At 35.7% G+C, this 24,048-nt stretch overlaps 1 protein-coding gene across 8 annotated transcripts in view; it reads left to right on the top strand.

The window, feature by feature from the left end:
• The window catches only part of sh3bp5b (SH3-domain binding protein 5b (BTK-associated)), a 36,394-nt gene that overhangs the window by 5,746 nt on the left and 6,600 nt on the right, over positions 1-24,048 (top strand). The window contains exons 3-7 of one of the 8 annotated variants that reach the window (XR_015510371.1): positions 1,127-1,255; positions 18,012-18,176; positions 18,260-19,172; positions 20,903-23,509; positions 23,664-24,010. Coding sequence is in view for 1 of the 8 variants with exons in the window: in NM_213458.1 (NP_998623.1) it covers positions 1,127-1,255; positions 18,012-18,176; positions 18,260-18,390; positions 23,187-23,229 (468 nt within the window). In the remaining 7 variants the exon portion in view is untranslated. 8 annotated transcript variants of the gene reach the window in all.

Raw genomic sequence — 24,048 nt, forward strand, 5'->3', positions numbered from 1 at the left:
ATATTCAGGTACAAAAATGGAACAATAAAAATGTCAAATAAACCTGTAGTCTTCATGGATTAATAAGTCAGTAAAATTATTGTTCATTAAAGTCACAAATCGTGCAGCAAACGCCTCACAGCAAAAAGGTTGCTGGTTTAAGCCCCAGCTAGGTAAGTTGGCATTTCTGTGTGGAGTTTGCATGTTCTCCCCATGTTCGCGTGGGTTTCCTCCGGGTGCTCCGGATTCCCCCACAAGTCCAAAAACATGCGGTACAGGTAAATTGGGTAAGCTAAGCTGTCCGTAATGTATGTGTGTAAATGAGTGTGTATGGATGTTTCTCAGTGATGGGTTGCAGCTGGAATGGCGTCCGCTGCGTAAAACATGCTTGATGAGTTGGCAGTTCATTCTCTTGTGGGGAACCGAGATTTATAAAGGGACTTAGCTGAAAAGAAAATGAATGAATGAATGAATGATAAAGTTACAAATTAAAAGTTGTATAAAGTTGTATGTTATTGTACTGAGTGCTTTACACTCTCTCGAAATCCCTTCAAAACACATGCAAATGATGAACTTTCACCCTGTTATAATTCTACATTGCAATGACTCCACACATCTCACACATCTCTAAGTTGTTGATCAACTATAATCCAGACTCAACACTGCATATCCTCTGATGCGACTATTGTGAATACACATAGTTTATCGATGCTGATTATTGTGCAGCACTAATTTGAAGCTTTAAAAGTTGCTTTCAAACATCAATTTTTGTTACCAGTGCTATCATTGTTTATTTACAACAATAAAATTGTACTGTGCATTTATTGTGTTTCACACAGCTAAGTGGGCTTGATAAACCACCTGTAGAAACACTCTTCTCTCCACAAAAAACACTCCCTCCTCTTAAACACCTACATCTGAGCACTATCAGTTCCTTTAAATAATTAGTATTTCTTGTCTGTATTGCCTCTTCTCGTTGAATCACTGAATGCCTCCTTAGTCGTAAGTTGCTTTGGACAGAAGCATCTGCCAAAGGACTAAATGTATTGAAGTATTTTTGTGATCATTGTATTTCTGAACCAAAACATAATGCATGCAGCTCTACAGTTCATTGTGATTTGAATGTTCCTATTTGTTTCACCTCTAGGACGCCAGGCAGAAGTTTCGCTCCGTGCTGGTGGAAGCCACATTAAAGCTGGACGAGCTGGTGAAGAAGATTGGCAAAGCGGTGGAGGAATCCAAACCATACTGGGAGGCCCGGCGTGTGGCACGACAGGTGAGGCCAAGAAAATCTAAACAAGAAACAGTCTTCCTTTAGCCAACTTCACCCACACAACGTCTGTTTTTAGTTGGCATGTCACCATTTGTTTTTTTTTTTCTGGGGTGTGATTTTCTTTTATCTCTCTCTGGAGATTGCCTCGCTATCAGCTTGTTTACTGCTATGAACTGGAAGGCACAGTAGCATTAACTCTCGATCTGTCACAGGTGGTTGGCTTCATTCAGCCGGGCATAAAAGGCTGAGAGAGGGAACGAGAGCAAATGTTTAAATGCTCAAATCTCACTTCCCTTTTCTCAAGGGCCTGTGCTATTCTGAGAGCAGAAGATCAGTTTATCTTTGGTAGTGTGATGCAGCCGTTGTGTTAAAGGGCTGAGAAATATAAGGCACAAAATGTCTTGTTTGCTTTGATTTGCTGATTAAAATTTATTTTTTCTGATATTTATACAACGTTTGCCGAAGCTTAATTAAGTGAATCGGTTACAATGGGAAGGTTGACCTTCTGTAGAACTGGGACAGGATAGTTTAGGCTGTTATGCAGTTCAGTCCATAAAGGGAGAATTGTAAGTGGCCTATTTAATTTTACTGACAACGCACTGGGTTTTTATAGGCAATTTCCTTGGTGGTAAAGAAGAGCTATGTGTCCTTAAAAGTGGTTGTTTTTCTCAAGGACTAGCAGCAATGTTTTTTATATATATAGAAACTGTGCTGTCTAAGCTGTCAAGGTCATTTATTATGAAAAAATGTGGTGATTATTCATTAAACTAGTTTAGAGTGTCTTTGTTTTCATGACGAATGTACTTTTATACTGACAGTTTATTCTAATCTGACACACAAGTTGCCTCTCAGCAGTGTTGGGGGTTACGCATTAAAGGTAATGTAAGTTGCGTAATAATATTGCTTTTTTATTACAGAGTAAAGTAATGGATAACTTAAATTTTTTTTTATAATATTTGAGTAATTTTTTAAAAAATATTTAACTCTCGTTACATTTTTAAATTAATTAATTCACTTTAGACTAATTTTAATTCATTTTTTTTTAATCACGTTGAATCACACTCAGTGAGACAATGAGCTCTCTGCAGGAAAACAGACAGAAGCCAAGATGGCAGAGCCTTACATTTCTGTGATGGAAGTGTTCTCATTGTTCTGAACGCATAGGAAAAAAAGAAGATTGTAGTCTCAATAGACTAATTTTACTAAACTAATAAAACAAAAATACAAAAGTAGCAAACACATTGCTTTTAATTTTTATTAATCTTTATATACAGCATGTATAGCATCGGGTAGCTTTATTATAGCTTTATTAGCTTTATTGTTTTTTTAATGGTAAATAAAAGTAATGCAGTGTACCATTAAATGCAGAGCTCTTCTATTAAATTAAATTCTGAAAGATATCAAGCCTCAGGCAGGTGAGAAAAAGTAACTCAAAAGTAACGTATTGCATTACTTTCTATAAAAAGTAACAAAGTAACACAACTAGCTAAGTTTTTGGAGAATAAATCAATATTGTATTGCATTATTTTCCAAAGTAACTTTCCCCAAATATATTTTGTATATATTTATATATGTATATATGTATGTGTGTGTGTGTATATATATATATATATATATATATATATATATATATATATATATATATATATATATATATATGTATGTATATATATATATATATATATATATATATATATATATATATGTATGTATGTATGTATGTATGTATGTATGTATGTATGTATGTATGTATGTATATATATATATATATATATATATATATATATATATATATATATATATATATATATATATATATATATAAAACATTTTGATATATTATTTAAAATAAATTTGGCATACAAACGAATTGAATTTGATGAACATTTTCATGCCAGACAATTAATCAATTTTAATATTATATCTTGTACATAAAGTATAACAAGAAAAGATTAAATAAAATTACTAAAAATGAATATTTGTGTAGTTTTTATCATGTTAACAAGTTTATCCCAATACATGAATAACATTTATAGTGACATTTAAATAAGATGAATACATTAAATAGCACATAAATGACCACACTTTAACAAAGAAATTAAGCAACAAAGCTGTCAGCATGTAAGAATTCAAGGACTTTTTTTAAATATTAGACTATTTTATATGATTTCATGTGTAACAGATTGCTAGTCTATAAGGGTCTATCTAGTGTCTCTCTGCAGTGCCTGCAGTGAGCCGTTAACTCTCTCTCTCTCCCCCTCCCTCTGTCTGTCGGTCTCTCCCTCCAACCTCTGACCATCTCGCCCTGAATTTTTTCCACCCGTCTATTTAGACAAGCAGCTCAAACAGCCACTTATGACCTCTGCTGCCAGTTTTTGTGCATCACTGGAAATCCCCCTTATTCAAATATTACATTATTTAGGGTTAACGCATTTGTTCTTCAGAATTAGTCCTTGATTTGACACACTTCTGCAATAGACAACTAGACAACATCCCTCTTATGATCTCAGATCTTACACTGTGCTATATTTAGTGATGAGAGATCTTTTTTCCCTTTTAAAGATAAAATGTCCCTTTATTCTATTCTTAAATGTTCCTACAATATGTTTCTGACACTCAGGATGTAAATAACACACTCATTTTCTTATAATATACTCGGCATCACCTCTTTTATAATACACGTCATGATTTTACGATGCGATCCTGGATTAACATCTGTGTTGATCCTGGATCATCATTTTTGGTAAAAAATGTAATCCGCACCTATTCCCAACGCCTATTGGCTGATTAGAATGTTATTCCAGGATCAACATAGATGTTCATCCAGGAACATGTCCTATTTGGCAAAAGGAGACTGTCCTAAATGTGTCTGCCATTTAGAGAACCTGCTCTGCTCCGATTGGTCAGTTGGCTGCGGTCTGTTGTGACTGGTCCACTCTCCTTACAGCATGTATCAAAAAACCGAATGTCCATTACTACATCTGAAATTCAGCTCCTTAACCTTCCTATAGATTAAAAAGAAGGGTAACAGAGTATCAGTTTTACCATATAAATTTGACAGTAGTTTCACCGTGCAAAAAAAAAAAGTGTCATCTCAATACGTCGACAAAACATCTCTTTCAGGCCTCAACTAAAACCACAGTGTTTGATGGTGAAAATAGATTTTACTTAAACATGCAGTGAAGACTAATGGCTGGTAGTATGCAAATTAGCTATAAGAAAACAGGAAGAGATGCGCTGACTTATCAGTACAATGGAGTTTTCGAATATTGTTGTGCATTGTTTTGGGACTCTGTGACACACGGCTGAATATTTTGGTAGATCAAACGAGCTTTTGACGATCATAAATTTTCATAAAAGTCATCTTACATTACATTTAGTCATTTAGCAGACGCTTTTAAGTCACTGTGCTCCATGTATTGGGAGTTTTGCTGAAGGTGGCAGCTGAAGTGGAATGAGGGGTTTGCATCTTTGATGAACTATTTTCCATTCTTTGAAAAGTAAAGATCGGGACACGGCAAGTTGACGGTCTGTCAATGGGCTTCGTTGGGCCATCAATCTGGTAGTTATTTTAGTGTGTTTCACACATTGCCATTCGTTGGGTTACGTAAGAGCTCCTAGGCCCGAATTAGCATGTAGAATCAGCTGAAGAGTGCTGAAAGAAGTGAAGTAGCAAGTAAACAATTAAGGTCAAGAAGGAACATGAAGAGGCTGGCTGTAATTTCACCACATTTTCTTAAATATTTTGCCAATGATATGGATTATCAGACATATTTTCATGAGCGAATTCCTTATAAATTCCTTGTTGGGTCAATGTCAGAGCTCGTTGGCCCAATTCAGCTTGTAGAATCAGTTCGCGCGTCATCGCACTGAGTGGGGGATACCAAAGAAGAGCAAAGAGGCAGAGCGTGAGCGGAGCTACAGATGCCTGCTAGCGTTTTGCTTAGACAGGCTTTTCTTTGGGAGAAACGCTTAATACTTCATTACCTGCGACTCATTTGTGTTTTGACCACATGTGCTTGGTTGTATAGTATATCAATAAAGTGTTTTTAAAAACTTAAAGCTTTTAAAAACACTGTTGTAATACATTGAGCAACTAAGCATTGTTCTTATGACGTGTATTGCTTCCAAATACTTCAAATATAGTGTGTTAGCAAATGCAAGGCTATTTATGAAATTCAGGCATAACACTGTATGACAACGTTTCAGATGACCTACAGCTAACAAATATGTCAGATTTTAAAGTGCATTACAGGCCCAAAGAAAAATCTAAAAGATATTTTATCATAAATAAAACAAAAACATTTATAGAGATGGTATACAAGTATATAATTTCACTCACCTAGGAAATGGAGGCAGCTTGAATGGTTTGTGAGCACAATTAAGTGCACACAGCATTCCATATCAAATGATAATTGTAGGAAATAATTCCAATAGGGAAATTGACTGCGTAAAGCCACATAAAACAAAACAAAAATATGATGTATATGCCGAGTTCAGTGGCTAATCAGCCAGAATGACATGACGGCGACCAGCGAGACCTATCTTTTACTCAAGTGGCCACGCCCTTAATTATGCAGACTTAATATAGCTTAATAAAAACTAAACGGATGAGTCATTAAAAAAATCACCCCCTAACTGTTGTCAAGAAGGGTAATATTAGCTATATAGACCAAAACCATCTTTTGTACTAGGCTGTAAACATGTTTTTATCAGCTGTAAAATTAGCCAATTCAGCATTGCAGTCAGTGAACATGTGGAGTTCCTGGAGGCAGCCCCCAAAGGCGAGTCGATGAATTGCAGTTTTAGTTACTTCTGTGTTGGCTTGACAAGGGAGACGGAGAGGTTGCTGCTTTGTCCAGATGAAACCAAATGTAAACCAACACAAGGCAACAATACCGTTGGTTTACATCGACGCTAGTTGTTTGGATTCCCAGCTTTAAGAATTAAATTTAAGCGCACCCAAATTACACTCTGGCCCACATCTTCCGACTGGGCCAGGGCCACCCAAGTAAACCGCCCCCAATCCTGTGGTAGTGCTAGTAAAACAAACTCGGGGGATTTGGGGGTCAAATGTACAATGCACAATTCGAATAGCCTAGTGTGAATACACTCTCAGTTTAACATGCAATTTAATCTTGAAACTTTGCACATCTTTTACATTCATGAACAACATTAATTGAAAAAGCATGATAGGGGTATTTTAAAACAACTCAAAGACCATTCAACCCAAGGATGATAACTATAAACATGACAATAACAACATCATTCTAAAAAAATCATTCCGAATGTAAAACAACAGCAAAGGTCAGGCCACAGCTATAGTGATTTAAATATGTAGACAAATTATAATGTATAAATCCCTTTCAGGACATTTTCTTTCTAGCAAATAAACAATAAAACATGGACAGTAGAGTTGGATGATGTCGACCTATTTGACATCGTACATCAATGTCTAATGTGAAACATTGCGATGGACGATGGCATAGTCGTCGTAGGTGGCGACGAATTGATTATTTATGAGCAATTAATTAATTAATAACGAATTGATTATATGTAGCCTACCGTTTCAACGACCTGATCCGCATGGTCTTTGTTTTACACAACCGAATCATAAATAAATAAAGAGAAGTTACACACAAATTATCACCTGTTAATCACTTTTTCCGTGGGACTGAAGGAATAGGCAAAGTGATTTATGTTGTTATAATGCCGTCGACAAACTTGGTTGATAAAAAAGGTGCACAACCAACAGGAACGAACCAACAGTATGTGAGGTTTTCACTAAAATTAAAAGTACAAGTGTGAATGCGAATGATTGAGGCAGTGTACTGACGCTGTGACACGTTACCTGATAGATTCAAAAGACAGAAGAGTCGTTAGATAGAGACAAGATGAATTAAATATCACGTTTAACAACTATAGTGAGACACGAACCAGAGGTAGTCTAAATCCTTGATAACTGTCCGACGTGCACTGCTCTTTGGGGTTTTGTGCTCGAAGCACCCGCTGACTGCCTGGAGCTCAGACGTGCCATGTGCTGCAGCGATTGCCAGAGTGTGTGTGTGGTCACATGATGTGTGCTTTCAGCGGTATAGTGCGGACTGAGAGCTTTTCAGAAATGCTAGGTGAAACGCCAGTGTGGATATGGATCAGTGAAACGAATTAGTGTAAACGAGGCCTAAGTGTGTATTTTTTATGAGCGGGTTGCTGCTGCGATGGGGACAGGACGGAGGATCATGATGCTGGCTCAGTATCGTGATGTCTATTAGCCATCGGCGATGGAGGATGGCATCGTTTATCGATCCAACCCTAATGGACCGCCAATCAGAATCCATTGAAATATTAAGAGCTCACGCAGTTCAAAGCTAAAGATGCACACTGCTTGATGTTAAGCTCTCGTTTCAAGGATATTGACTATCTAGAAATCTAAGGATGAAAAAAAATGTCAATACATGGAAGTTATGTAAGCCAGACTAGCAAGTGAAAGGAAAAACACTACACTGACAGCGATTGATAGATTACACAAGCTGGATTTTAAAGCTCTGAAGTTTACACAGCTTGTCCATCTAGCAGGATATTGAGTCAAGTATATTTTCTCATAAATTCAATAGCTTATCTGTGCACTAAAGTGTTCAGAATGGCCCACTTTCCACTCATACAGTCATCAAGCATCCATCACAGTCCTTTAAAAAAAAATGCATGGATCACAAGGTTTCTTTAGCAGTTGTCAGTGTCTTTCAGCTTTGAAGGCAGCTGAAGGCTCTTGAGTTTAGATAGGAGCTTTAATGAATGCAAGAAACTGAAAGAGCACCACGTATGACTGGTCTGCTGATTCAAGGATGAAAGATTTTTCAGAACTTTTCGCATATCAATAATTCAGAATGCATTTCTCATTAAGAGCAGCTCTGAATAATGCACATGCACACATACTCATTCTCTTCTACACTCATGCATACATCAGATTAACAGCTACTGGTTAGTTTTTCCAGTAAAATGTGATTTGTAACAAAACAATATTTTTCAAGAATTTATTGAATTTCAGTTTAGTTCAGTTCAGTGTGGTTTAAATTTCACTGCTGAAAGTCCAAACACTGAAGAGCAAATCCATTGATTGTATTTAATGTCATTAGATCAGTTCAATTCATTCTTGCTTGATAAAATAAGGAATAAAAAAAACTTGAAACTGTATTTAATTTGAAATGACAGTACAAAAGAATATGCAGGCTGTTTAATTGTGTGATTCTGAGAATGAAATGGGCTGTCTTTGCCTTTGAACCTTTGAAAAATGTGTATAATGATTTGCTAGCCTCGTGTTTAGCTGATCATTACATAACTACAATATGGAGTGTGGAAATGAGTATGAATGCTTAAGTGCAGTGAATGTTTGCATGAAACACTGAAAACTTCTGTTTTAGTGAAGAGAGAAGCGATGTGTTCCCAGAGGAGACTTCAACACATTTGTCACATCTAATAATGATTTCTATGGTCTCACTCAGCACTTCTGCTGGAGAAGAGGGCGCCACTTTTTTTTTTCAGATGAGCAGCACAAATAAAACACTTGCAGCTTTGTGCGGATGTCAACAAACTCTCTCAGTGAGCCAATGCAGACGTTTCACTGGCTAGTTATATTGGTTTATCACTAACTCAATGTCTAAAATGTGACCTTGTGCTCTCCTATGACTAGTATTGCAAGGTTTGCACTATTCCTCGTTTTGCTATAAAAGCCAAGGATTTTCTGGTAACGGCACGTGATAGAAGGAATATTTCACATATTTAAAATAAACTTTTGTTATAACCATCTCCTTGAAATTTATATTTTAGAAACTGCTTCTATTACTAGCAGCTGAACAACAGAACTATGACAATGATCACCTCGGGTACACCTCATGTGTTTGCATGCCATTTTAAATGACATTTATTGCCATATACTGAAAGCAGCAGCAGCAGATAGTTCACCTCAAATCTTGAAAATAAAATAAACCGTTTGAGATTGAACTTTAGAACTGTGACTCAAGCCAACACATCAGTGATTCAGCATGAACGTTTAATAAAGTTAAAGAGTATTAATTTGTATTAATTAGATTATAAACCTTACCATTTTGCTGAAGTGCAGTAAGTGTACTATTCTTTAAATTTAAATTTATGTCGTGTTTTGTTTGGTGCAAACAGCCAAATTTATTATCGCTGCAAATCTAATCCCGTAGTGTATTGTTAGGACACGGGGTTACAATGTAACCTGCTCACCTAATATTTACCTCATGTAGAACTCTGAATCTGTGTCTCATTTCGGAGTCTGCTATTGTCCACCGGAGGTCACATTCAGTCTTGGATGCACACTTTGAGAGGCTTCCTGACTGAATGAATGAAATATGCTTTTTTCCACAGAGGCAACCCGGGGTGCCTAGATATAATTGGCCAAACAGTGAGCGGGTCAAATGACCAAAACAAAGAGAGACGTTCTGGTACATAAAGGACATATTCAAAGCAGAATAACTGACTTCAGCATTGTTTTTCAGATGTTTAATTAGCATATTTATTAAATATCTACAAACATAGTATGGCATTTTTATGCTTTAGAAGAGTCAAAAACTTACATACAGCACCTTTAAAATGTCAACAAAAGTCACATTATCAAGGTTTTCAACACCAAAAGATGTTAAGCTCGTTTAATCAAGGTCCCCTAATGCAATAATAATGAAAAAAAAAAAAAGAATCACAAAATAAGGGCAACTGTTATTGACGGACATTTTTTTAAAGTGTACATGAAATAACTATTTTAATACAATCCGCTTAGTCTATAAACCTTAGTTTAATAAAGACAGACAGTACCACTGAACTAGAAAGTTAACCAATAAGATATTAACAACTTTATCTGATCAGATTATATATATATATTAGGCTATGTTGAAGAGCTCCAAAATGAAAACTGTCACCATTTACTCAATTACAAATTCATTAATTCTTTTTTTTTCCATCCACAGAGTTTAAATGAAGATATTAAGTTAAATTAAATTGAAGCTTTACTGTCCCTTCATTAAAAATATATTCACCTACAATTATATTAAAAAGGCATTAAAAATGTATCTGTTGAGTCTCATTTTCGCATTTTTATTCACATATAAATATTGATCCGTGAACAATATTTACAGTATTCAGATTTGGTCTCAGAAGCTCAGTCATGCTTGCTTGACATGTGAAAACCAATGGGATTCATTCTTGCATGTCACACGGCACGTTTGAGCTTCTAAAGAATTATTGAAATTTTGCTTGTCCAGCTGGTATGGTTAAACTTCTGTTTATGTTCACTGATCAACGTTTATATTCAAATAAATGCCAAAAAGTTGTATGTGACTTTTTTTTTATTATTGTTTTAAATCTACAAATAAGTGCATATTTATGATGGCAGTACAAGTAAAGTGACTATTGAAATTAGTAATGAAGATAGTTTGGTGAAATTAACTTATTAAAAATGTAAAACAAGCAATAATGTTTTTATTTATAAGCATGTTTATTGTACAAAATGACCAGCTTTCTATAATAATAATATATTTTTTTCAACGATTTATATTGATTTATTTGGAAAAGACAAAGTAAAACAAGTTAGAACTTTTTTTTTTTTTTTCAAATCTAAAAATGTATAGAGTATACATTAATAGTATAGACATGTATATATCACGATTCAGCCCCCCACCCCCAAAAAATGCCTATATATAATTTTTCGGCCATATCACCCAGCCCAACAATGAGCCTTTCTTGGATTCTTGACAGACTCATTTGCCCTGTCATATGGGGACAGTTTGTTAGAGGTTCTGTTAAAGTACATCCCTCTGGCCGTCAGACATTAAGTCATATTGAGGCAGTACAAAGAAATCCCACAGATAATATTCTGTAATGTTTGGCTGCAAGTCAGAATGGAGGGCTTTAATGCCTTAACTCATCCATGTCTGATGATCATCTTTCCCTTTTTTTTTCTGATCGATTGCTTGTCCTGTTACATTCACAAGTGCTGGCAGGAAGTTAATAAAGCAGAGCACTCAAAGAAATGAAGGTGAAGATGTGTCCATTTAAAGGAGTGCTTGTTACCGCCACGCCTGTTCCCGCTAAAGACTTTTATTCACAAACATAGATGGCACAAAGCTCTATCTCTCTCTTTCACACACACACATAGACAGCACGAAGCTCTAGCTCTTATTCACACGCATACAAACACACACAAAGACATCAACAAATAAGCTAAAAAAGCATCATGCTCTCCCATTCACACACATACATACGCGTGCTCGCTCGCTCGGGAGTCTGGAGCGATATTGTTAGACCTCCTGCTCCCGTTCAATTTACACCAGAGTTACTGACCGTTCCCGTGATTTATTCGGAAATTTCGAATAAATTCCCGCGCCACAAGAAATCTGGACGGGTCCCGCGCCTCCCGTGGTACAGCCGCTGGAATGCAGACCTCTAATTCAAAGTGTTATGCAATCAAAAACAGCAGTATGGAAAATGTGCAGGTGTTTTTTAATTACATTTCTAAAATATTTAACAAAAGGTGACTGACTCGCCAAACTGACGGCTAATTGTGCGAAACATCACTTCATTTTTTCATTGTGTTGTACCCACGTAAATGTCTGCTTCCAAGACATTAGAAACAGATGTTGTCCTTTAGCCTCATAAATTTATGCTACCGCCTGTTTTACTGGTTACCAAGATACAGAAAAAATAAACTTGCTCACAACATCCAATCAAATAAGAGAAACTGAAAAGCAATATGGTGTTTACGACATCACAGAGAAGGTAGAATTTAAAAGCTTAAAAGCACAAACTGTTTCTGAATTCAAAGACTGTATTTGGACGCAATTGACAAATAATCGCAAGCGAATCCAACCTTAGTGACAAGACAGCACTGGTCTGATCGGGCCAGTAACGATCTTGTCTACTGTCAAGAGCATCTCGCACACTGGCCCCAGGCCAGTCCTTATTGTTGAGCCTTGCCTAAGTAATGCATTTCAGATTTGCAAAAAATGTGGACAGCACCCTGAACTGAACTAATCTAAACTGAACTGTACTTAACACTGATAACTGAACTACACTGTTTCAATTCACTATAATCTTGTTGCTTTGACCCAAACTATTTTATAAAAGCACTACACAAATAAAGATGAATTGAATTGAAGTAAATTTGTCAGTTGAAATGTGGAAAGAAACATATTTGGAGCAATGCATTTTAACAGAGGCACGTATTTCCAGTGAGCCTGGGTTGGATTTATTGCAATTAGTTCAAAACTCCTGGCAATTAGTTTAAAATATTAAGTTGGAAAACAGGCTGTATTTATCACAATAGTAATCCAAAGTAATTTCTTTAGTGTGAACGTATTTGTTGTGGTTGGATTTATTTTTTGTAGCAAATCCTTATGCATTTCCCAATTCAGTCCAAGACTCTGAAGTCTTGTGTTTATACATGAAATAAAAGCGTTAGTTCAGGTTGGAAAGAGTCACAAATGACCTTTTGTATGCCAGATGAGGTGCTGTATAAGAGCATTTTAAATTATTTCATTTATTTAAATGCCAGAACCAGGATAATTGGTTAAAAACATCAAAACAGCATGTCAACTGGGTCACCACTGACCAAAAACATCTCACTTTGAGGCCTTTGGTGCCTTATTTTTAGCCAGAATCTGATTAAAGCTGGAGTCAATATAAATACAAGTTTGAAAGTGGATGAAGACTTGCATTAATAAGACCTTTTCATAAACAGAGAAGTAATTTTCCTGGCGGAGTTCATAATCAGCTTCTCTTTGTAGATGTCCATGTGAAGTGAAAACACAAACAAATTCAGACAAATCAGTTTTGCGCTGGACTACATGTGATTTATTTCAGGGGCTTGTTTTGCAGCAGAACTGATTTGAAGCTGTTAATAACGCATTACTCCTCGGGAAATATGTTTTGACCTCGGAGTACCTCTGAACATCTTTGTATGAATATTTTACAAGCTGTTCCCCGGCTTGAATATGAAAGCTTGCAAAGTTTTGCTATCTGTTGAATTCTTAAGTGTACTGGCCATTTGATCCTAAAGGCTGATTCTTTTTTTAATGCTAATATTAAAAGCCTAATAATTAGTGTAGTTTTGCTTTATTTTTATGTAGTAGTTTTGTAATTATTATGTTTTGTGTTTATTATTTTTTGTACTTTATTGTTTTTGTGTTTGATTTTTTTTTATTCATCTCTTTGTTTTGCTAGTTTTTTATTTTATTTCATTTTTTATTTCAGTTTAGTTTTTGGCATATTTTGCATTTATTTTTGGTTTGTTTTACCTTGTGTATTTAATTTTATTTTTAATTAATTTTTTTATATATTTTATTTTGGTAAAGTGCAATACCTTTCCCATCCATATTGTCCTTAACCGTATGTATCGGTGGTCTGTCCTGCTGTCTGCTCTGATCTCCTGCTGTCAGCTCTCTATGGCAATGCGGCAGCATCACATCAACTTTGAAGACTGAGCTAAAAATAGCCTGTGTGTGAGGGAAGAAGGGATGGAGGAAGAGAAAGAAAAAGTCAAAGGATTAGCAGCCTCAAAATGAACAATGCAAATGATAGGAGAGATTAGAGGAAGGGTAGAGAATGTTGTACTATTTACCATGCAAGTACACTAAAGCTGCATGATATTGAAAAAAATTTTCATTGTGGTATTTTTTTAAAATTTTGGAATATGAATACAATTTCACCAGATAACTAAATATCTCTATTTAGATTAAATTGATTCTGTAGGAGGAGTGCATCTCCATAAAATCTAATAAACAATCTATAAACCTTTTGGGGTCCCCCGACACATTTTTGATGTAGTCTGGGCTATTCGCAGTGCATTTTTTTATTTGCATGTGTTGTATTTCCATGCCTTGCAATCTGTATGTACAGAAAAAATACAATTGAAGTGTTTTATCGGTTCCCGAGTCTAACAGTATTCAAGTACCGTACTTGAATGATAAAAATAAAAATAATTCAATAAAATAAACTGTTGTTAAAGTCACAAATTATACAATTTATTATGCCTGAATGCTTTTAAGGTCATTATACAATCACAGGCATCAAAAAACACATGCAAATGTGAAAAGATGAATTGTACAGCTCTATTGTACGCCTTCAAAATGGAATGTTTTGTAGCAAACAAACATATTATAAAGCAGGGGTCACTATACTTCTTCCTGGAGGTTCGGGGTCCTGCAGATTTTAGCTCCAACCCTAATCAAACACACCTTACCAAGCTAATCAAGGTCTTACTAGGTATACTTGAAACAAGGTGTGTTGAAGAAAGTTGGAGCCAAACCCTGCAGGGCACCAGACCTCCAGGAACGAGATTGGTGACCCCTGTCCCAAAGGTTATGTTTTATTAATGAAGTCACCTGCTTTAATAACCTGGGCACATACATGTCCAAGATGCATGCTGGGTTTGGAAACTGCCAATAAATTGATTATATGGGAAAAGATCAGCATAACTATTCTACCAAATCAGTAGTTTTTTTTTCATGGGCTGTTTTGCTTTTAAAATAAGTTTTTTTTTAATTTTTTTTATGTCAATACTATTTTTCAGTTTGCTGTTCAATTCAGTTTAGTTTAGCTTTTGTAAGCACAATTATATTTAGTTTTAAAAAAATTAGTTTTTGTAAAAATATAGTTTAACAGTGCTCTGCATATATTAGTACACCCTCACAAAATCTCTCTTTTAAATTCATATTTTTAATACAAATATAAAATTCATACAATTTTATATTTGTGCATATACATAAGATTAGTCAGTACTGAAGCCTAATCTGGAGCTTATCTAACAAAATAACTTATAACGGTCCAAATACGGAAAAAAAATGGAAAAATGTAATTTTGTAGGTTGTAATTTTTGCAATATTTTGCTTGAATTTAATTGAATTTTCTTTAAATTTCTAAATATGTTTGGTGTCTAAAATATTATTTTAATAAATATATCTGTTTAGTTTAAATGCACCAAAATACATTGCCTATATTCACTGAGGAATGGATGCAAATATTCATTTTCAAAATGGGGTGTACTCGGTTATGCTGAGCACTGTAAGCAAACACATCCAGTGTTGCCTAAAAAGCACATTTGTGTTAGCACAACTTACAATAATTTTTGTGCAATCTTCTTAGTACAGACACTGAACTCAGTGTACCATACAAATGCAATAAATAAAAGTATCAAATATAAAGAATTCAGACAATCTTCTTCATGGTAAAGGTCCGTATATGCAGTTAAACATGCCTAGGTTGCAGTTTTTGTCAAAAGAAAAGTTTGAACATTTTTTTTTTTACAACAGTTTTGTTTATACAGTAAAAAAAAATCATACATATATAATGCAGCATAACGGGTGCTTATGACAACTTTTTTGATATTTATTATTTTATTTCAGTTAGGTTTTTTTTGACTGTTGTTAGTTTAGTTTACTTTTATTTATTTATTTATTGTGGTTTCTGTTTTATTATTTTTAAACATTTGATTTCAGTTTAATTCATATAAAGGATATATGCAAATATTATTTTTGTTACTGGAGGGGCCATTGATCAGGATAGCAGTAATTTCAATACATTCTTAAAGATAAAGTTGAAAGTTCACTTTATTAAATAATGTGAAAACTTCTTCAAATAATCAAAGTTTTAATAGTGTGATGAGCCTTTATTTTACTATAAAAAAAGAAAAGTTTCCATGAATTTTAAAGGTTCTTTTTGAACCATTATTTCTAAATGTTCTTTAATGCAGAATATTAACTTTGTATTAATTGTTAATTTTAATGATTTACTAAACATGACCTCTCCATCCTCTAAATCACTTCAAAGTGTCAAACTGCCTTCTTGCCACTGGTTGGTTACAAAATGTATGCAGTTTTGTTTGGCTAAGTAGGCTGAGCCGGAAAGAGGTTTCCACAGGCTTTTTCTGTCAGTGGGAGTAACGTGGAGATTAAAGTTAAAAAGTAAAGGAATAGGAATGGATTATGTTTGCTGGCTTTTTGCATGCCTGGCTTTAATTCACCAGAAAGGGAGTTCAAGGAAGATTTTAATATGTCACCATACAGGAAGTCATGAGTTTCTCCATCTTGTACAGTGATTGCTTCATGGATTATCCACTTTTTACTATGGTATATTACACTATATGAAATGAAATAGTTTGCAGTGGCGTGAAGATATCCATCCGTCCAACTATCCATCCATCCGTCCAACTATCCATCCATCAATAATATCAGGGTATGTTTAGACATGAAATCTGTGAAGTTTCAGAAGCAAATAATGGTACATAACAAACTGTTTTTAATGTCTAAAAAAAACAATGGAAGTGAATCAGACTGGAGGTCTAGAGCCAAAAAGATTGTGATAGCTGCGCCCACTTGTACACAAAGAATAAGGTCATTCTCTTTGATCTGGCTTGGCATTGGTTGAGAATCTCGCAACAATACATCACCAGAAAGTCCCATATGAGAATGATGACACATGGCCGCTCATTCACTTCAACTTCACTAATATTAGTATAAGATTAGGAACACTTTTTTTGTGTACACGCATGTTGTGAAATGTGCGTATTAATACAAATTATTTACACCGTTATCAAAGAATCTCAATGTTTTTTTTTTAGGTGGTCAGGCACTGAGTCTTATGCTTTCCACGAAACTCCTACTCTGAGCGTGGGGTAAAAATGTGCCAGTCAGCTTTGCCAACAGGCACACATGGCCGACACTCCTCTCCTTTAAAGGGATAGTTCACACAAAAATGAAAATGTACTCACCGTTTACTCAGCCTTAAGTGATTATAAGCCTTTTTGTATTTATTTAATCTATTTTAACTCTAAAGAAGATATTTTGAAGAACGCTGGAAAGCTGTAACCATAGACTTACATGCTGTTTGTTTCCTATTATTTGTTTGTGATATTTTGAAAACAAATAAATGAATGAATGAATGAATGAATGAATGAATGAATGAATGATTAAAACCTGTAACTACTGACACCCATAGTTTGAAACAAATACTATGGAAGTCAATGGTTACAGGTTTCCAGCTTTCTTCAAAATATCTTCTTTTGTGTCTTGCACAAGAAAACAAGTCAAACAGGATTTGAACGAGGGAATGGTGAGCAAATGATGACAGTTTTCACTTTTGGGTAATTTAACATTTTAACAGCTCTTCAGACTCAGAGAGAACCACACAAGACTTTGAGAGGGAGGCTGGGAGAACGACTTGGAAGTGGCAGTTTGACTTGAAATGGGTTGGGGATCAGAGGGATGCCAAGCTGGAGCCTCTCTCCCATCCCTGGGGCTCTGCAATGGTTGTGGAAATTCCAAATTGAACCTAAACAAACGATTACAATTGGCTTGATATTGGCAATGAAAATTCAGGAAAAGTGCTTCAACCAGCAGAGCCTCAGAATAAAAAAAAGAAATAAAAAAATGGGTTTGAAAATAACCCAGTCGGCATTGGTTGAGGATCTGGCAACAGTCTATATGCAGAAAGAGCCATATGAAAATGATGAAAGGTTAAAAAGGAGAGATTCAACGTCACTAATATTAGGATAGGCTTGGGAACACATTTGTTTGTGTACACGTTTGTTGTGGAATGTGCGTATAAATATGAATTATTTACAGTTATTAATGAATGAGACTCAGTGTTTTTAGGGAGAGAGTCTCATGGTTTAAAAATGTAAAAAATTTACCAGTTAGCTTTGCCATCAGGCGCACATGGCTGACACTCATGTCCTTGAACTACTCCTCAGACTCAGCTGGAAGCTCAGAGATCCACACAAGACTTCCAGAGAGCCACGGAGGTGCTGCGGGCGGCCAAAGAGACCATCGCTCTGGCTGAACAGAGGCTGCTGGAGGACGACAAGCGGCAGTTTGACTCGGCCTGGCAGGAGATGCTGAACCACGCAACACAGCGGGTGAGTGATGCAAACCTGTGGGATGGTAAATGAGGTTTACTTTTTTTACTTAAATGCTTAAAAATGTCTGTTTTGGTTGGTAGGTGATGGAGGCTGAGCAAATAAAAACACGCAGCGAGCTACTGCACAAGGAGACCGCCGCCAATTACACCGCTGCCATGAGCCGCATGAAGCAGCAGGAGAAGAAGCTCAAACGCACCATCAACAAGTCAAAGTATGTACTATGTAAACACGCAGGCATTCCTTTAGGTCAGGGGTGTCAAACTCACCCTGCACAGTTTAGTTCCAACCCAACTGCAACACACTTACCTGTAGGTTTCAAACAAGCCTGAAGGACTCAATTCGTTTGATCAGGTGTGTTTAATTAGGGTTGAAACTAAACTGCAAAGCCGTGGCCCTCCAGGAGTTTGACACCTGTGCTTTAGGCCAGTGGTTCCCAAAGTGGGGGTTGCTGGGCAATGCAAAATGAAAAGCCATCAACCTTTAAATTGTTAATATTTTTCATAGGATTTGTGTGTTAATGTTAGATTAACTACACAGCAATAGCGTATGGCACCAGGTTAAACTTTGACACCTTTATGACAATCAAATACATTAAAAATAAATAAAGGCCATAACCGAATATTGAGAATGATCTCGGAGTGGCAGTCTCCAAAATTAAACCAAGAATAGACTTGTGCTGAAAACATTGTGCTCACCAGTCTCATTAGTTGATTTTAATATTAAAAGAAACCAATTAATAGATGACTATAAAAATGATGCTTGTCAGGCTGTTGCACTTTTTTGTGCACAACGTTTGTGTATTTATGACCACCTCTGAGGAATTTGGGGGGTATCGAGTCACAGCCATTGTTATTTTTAGTGGTGCGTGGGCTGAAAAGTTTGCAAACCTCTGCTTTAGGCTATAATACACTGTCCAAAAACACATACTTACATACAGCATGTCCAGTATGGACAATTAATGGTGTCTAGTAGTCTTGAACACCTTGATTAGTTGTGTTTGATTAGGGCTGGAGCAAAACTGTGCAGAGCTGTGGTGCTCCAGGAATTCAGTTTGAGACCTATCATTTAGGCCATATCCACAAGTACAAAAATATTTTTATAAACAAGTTTTTTTTTAAATCTTCATCCACATGAAAAAATCAAAACGCACTGTAATGCATGTTTAAAGTTCTTCACCCGGGACCGAATATTCAGAAATTTTCAGTCACCTGATGTTCTGGTGTGGATAAACAGCGAGGCCCCATACTGTAGAAAAGGTGTGGTTTTGAAAATACCCATGTTTGTGCAGACAAGGCCTCACTCATCCTTCACTTGTCACACACCTGTTTGAGTTTCCTTTTTCTGTTAAACACAAAATAAGTTATTTAAAAAAAGAAAATGGAAACCTATAACCTTTGACTTTCATTGCGACACACAACTATGCATGTCAAGGGTTACAGATTTCCAAAATTTTTAAAATATCATGTTTTGGGTTTGGAACCACTTGAGGTTGGGTAATTAGTGAGTACATTTTTATTTTTGGGTGAACTATCTCTTTATTGGAAAAAAACGATCATTTTGACCATGCACATCATGATTTTGCACCATGCGATCCTGTACTAACATCTGTGTTGTTGATCCTGGAACATCATTTTTGTTCAAAAATGTAATGCATACCTATTCCCTTCCCCTAAACCCAATCATAACTGTAAACTATTCCCAAAATCAAGTGGAATAACAGTTGAATAACAATCATGTAGAAGTGAATAAACCCAACCATAGGCCTAATCCTAACATAAACTGTAAACTTATTCCTTAATTCTGATTGGCTGATTGGAATGTTGTTCCAGAATCAATATAGATGTTCATCCAGGAACATGTCTTACTTGGTGAAATCAGGTTGGCGTTTTGACCACATCTGTTTTATTGGCCCACCTCTTTACATTTACTTCAGACATGCTTTGTTTCCTATATCCGTGTTACACTAATCTCCTACCTAAAAACCACAACTGACCCTCGAATTCTGGATAAACGTTTGCTTATTTGTTTTCCAAAGTCTCCATCATGCATAGTCCACGCTATGTCTTCATTTACAGCCTGATTTCTGTATGAACCATGCAATTTTGCTTGGGTTGATGCCTCTCCCCATAAACTAAAGAAACTTTAGACTTTCACTGGCTTTATCCATCGCAACATGTACAAATCACGATGCCACATCCAACTTGTGCTTAAATTTTTTTTTTAATGATGGCAATCATTTGAAAACAATAACATAATTGAAACAGAGAATCGATATGCATTTAGACATGGGTAGGATGTCCAAATATTGGATGTGCATCTGATTTAAAACCACATTTTAAAACCACTTGGATCGGATGGAAAAAAAAAATGGATCTTGTGCAGATTTTTGTTTGTACACATGCCTCAAATTTCGATCCGTGACAGATGTGGGCATAAAATCTGATTTTTTTTCTGCCAGTGTAAAAACAGCCTTAGAGCAAAATTCTGAGGCACGAGTTTGATAGACACTATATTATCCCATGGGAGCAGATTAATGATCCAAATTCATGACACAGTGCTATTGTTTTTTTTATTTATAATTTTTTTTTATTGAATATCTACAGCAGGAGTGGCCAACCCTGTTCCTGGAGAGCCACCTTCCTGCAGATTTCAGTTGCAACCCATATCAAACACACCTGCCAGTAATTATCACGTGGTGTTCAGGTCCTAATTAATTGGTTCAGGTGTGTTTGATATGGGTAGCAACTGAAATCTGCAGGAAGGTGGCTCTCCAGGAACAAGATTGGCCACCCCTGGTCAACAGAACAAGCCACTGTTACACAATAAGCTGCCTAATTATTTTAATTTGTCTAATTAATTTAGTTAGGCTTTTTTGGTCACGTTAAACTGAATACTAGCATATCGAAAAATATCTAGTCAAATATTATGTACTTTGATTAAAGCAAAGATAAAAGAAATCATATTTGATGAAAACATGCAGACATATATTAGAACACCTTAATGCATTGGAAGAAATGCAAGCATAACAAAGACCCCTGTCAATAACTTAGTAATTAAAGATTGAGTGTAATTGATATTCACTGTTCATAATCTATACATTTATAATCTAAGGGCTCTATTTTAATGATCTAGGCACAAAGTCTAAAGTGCATGACGCAAAAGCGATAAGGCCATGGCTGAATAAGACAGCTATTTTAAAGACGGAAAAATAAGATCTGCGCCCTGGCACATGGTCTAACAGGGTTGTGCTTATTCTCTTAATTAGTTATGGGTGTGTTTTGAACATGTCTCATCTCCCATTCCCTTTAAGAGTTGTGTTGCGCCATGGTGCATTTGCTTTTCACATGGCGGGATTTGTAAGTTAAAAAACTAGCAAGAAAACAGACAAACAGACCATCTGTTTAAGGATAAAGAACGAGCCTCCATTTGGCCTCTTTACCTTACTCCTCTACTTTCACGGATAAGGAAACGGTGTTGTACGCATTTCACTGAAGACATCCATTAGCCTACATGTTTATTCTTGTTTGTTAAGCGCAAATATTTGTTTTAAAACTATTTCTAAATTCAGTTCTAATTTCCAGAAAACAAATAAATGAACAATAATATTAGTTCCATCTTAACACACATCCTATTTTTTTGCCCCATATGGTCCAAAACCTGACAGGTGGACAAATCTAAGCTTGTTTTTAATAAAACAAATATTAATTTGCATATAATAAATAACACTTAATAATAGTAACATTATACAAATGCAAATTGTCATAAATAAACTGAAAAAGCCCCTCCCGAGATGAAGAAAGCATGAAGTCAGTGGTTTTTTTTATTTATGTAGGAAATAATCATTTTTGTCTTTTTCATTTTGTAAAGATATTTGCGTATTGCTGTACATCTTTTGTGTATTAAGCAATGCGTAGGTGTTTAATGTGCACAACTGACACGCTCTGCGCTGGACTTAAGACCTGCTTTCAACAACGTGCCAACAATGCGCCTTAACACACCTCCTTTCTAGACCGACACACCCATGGGTCAACAAAGTGGCAAAATGGATTTGCTATTTAAAAAATTACTGTTGCAATGGTCTGAAAATAGCAACAAGTCATGGCAAACACATCTTGCACCTTATTACGATGGGTGTATGATAGAGCCCTATATGTTTTTATAATGTGCTCAAATAATTATTTGACAATAAAACTATAGTCAGGATAATGATTTTTTTTTTTTGGTAATATAAGACGATTGTTATTTTATAATTACTTTTATTTATGCATTACCTGACCAGCTAAATTATATTTTGCTTTTCATATGCATTTGTCCTGTGTTCTGTTGTTCATATGTTTTATGCATTGTATTATATTTGTGTTATTATAGTATTGTATTGTTTGTTTTTATAAAATGCAAAAAACACTTAAATAAAAAAAATGTTAAAATAAACCAGTTATTAAAAATGAGCTATTAAAACGAATATGTTTAGAAATGTATTTTAAAAAAATCTTCTTTCCTCTAAACAGAAATTGGGGGGTAAAAATACATACAGGAGGCTAATAATTCAGACTTCAACTGTGTATTGGTCTTTGAAATATATCGGCTTTCAAATGTAAAGAGCATACACAAACTGTAAACAAATAGAGAGACATGGGTTAACATTATTGGCCAAAATGTCCATATCAGTGTCTACCTAATTTAGAAATCACAAAACAAACAGTTTGTAGGTCAGTTTGCAGCTCTGATGCATCTTCCAGTCTGAGTAGGCAGATCTGGATACTCTGCAGAGAGTCATTGGTGTGTGTGAATGTCTGAGAGCTTTAGTTGATGGTGGGTTTCTAGCGAGTGATGGTGACTCAGCAGCTCCCAGGGGAGCTCAACTCTATCACACAACCCTCCTAATCCTTTCACTCAGCATTTGCCTACAGTGTCATCATATATGAACGGTTGCCATGGTGACATGCACAAGGCTATTTATAGGTCTTTAAAGCAGCTCTAATCGCTTTCTCTCTCTCTTTTTTTCAGGCCCTACTTTGAAATGAAGGCGAAGTATTACTTGCAGCTTGAGGTACTTGAAAATGATGATGGGTTATAAACAGACTTTATTATTACAGAAAAATCATGCTCATTTTTGTAATGCTTTTAAAGCCATAGTTCACTCACATTTTCTCACCATTTTCTCACATTCAAATGGTTCTTAACATTTATTAATGGCTTTCTTCTGTTGAACACAAAACAAGATAATCTTAAGAATGTTTTGAAACAAGCAGCCATTGACATCCAAAGTAGTAGGAACAAAAAAATGCTACGTAAATCATAGTTTATTTCCAATATTCTTTAGTGCATCGGTCTCAACCTGGATTCCTGGAGGGCCGCAGCTCTGCACAGTTTTGCTCCAACCCTGATGAAACAGCGCTGATCCAACTAATTGAGGTGTTCAGCACTATTAGAGACCCTTAAGCAGGTGTGAGTTGGAGGTGGTTGGAGCTAAACTAAGCAGAGTTGTGGCCCTCCTGGAGTTGTCTGCATTGTAAGCATGTAGATCGGATTTTCACCTGTCAATGCGAGTCGCGCATTATTAAAAGCCATAATGAATGATGTCATCTCTGACGCTTTTATTTCAGAACAGACTTCAGCAGAGTCGCAAACCTTTAATCTCATACATGAGGACTAAAAAAGCTCTACGAGAGAGTGGGAGCGAGAGAGCGCAGTATTCGCCACGTAACTAATATAAAACTCTTGCATACATCAAGTGCATAAATCATGCTATGAGGCGGATTGGCCTTCTGGCAATTCTGGCAAACACCAGAAGGGCTGGACCATTTTTTAAATGTGGACCGGTCCATTTCTTAAAAAAAAAAAAAAAAAAAACTTTTTGTATATATTG

Source organism: Danio rerio, chromosome 16 (genome assembly GCF_052040795.2).
Source record: "Danio rerio strain M-AB ecotype USA chromosome 16, GRCz13ab, whole genome shotgun sequence".
In the NCBI taxonomy this organism is placed as follows: Eukaryota; Metazoa; Chordata; class Actinopteri; order Cypriniformes; family Danionidae; genus Danio; species Danio rerio.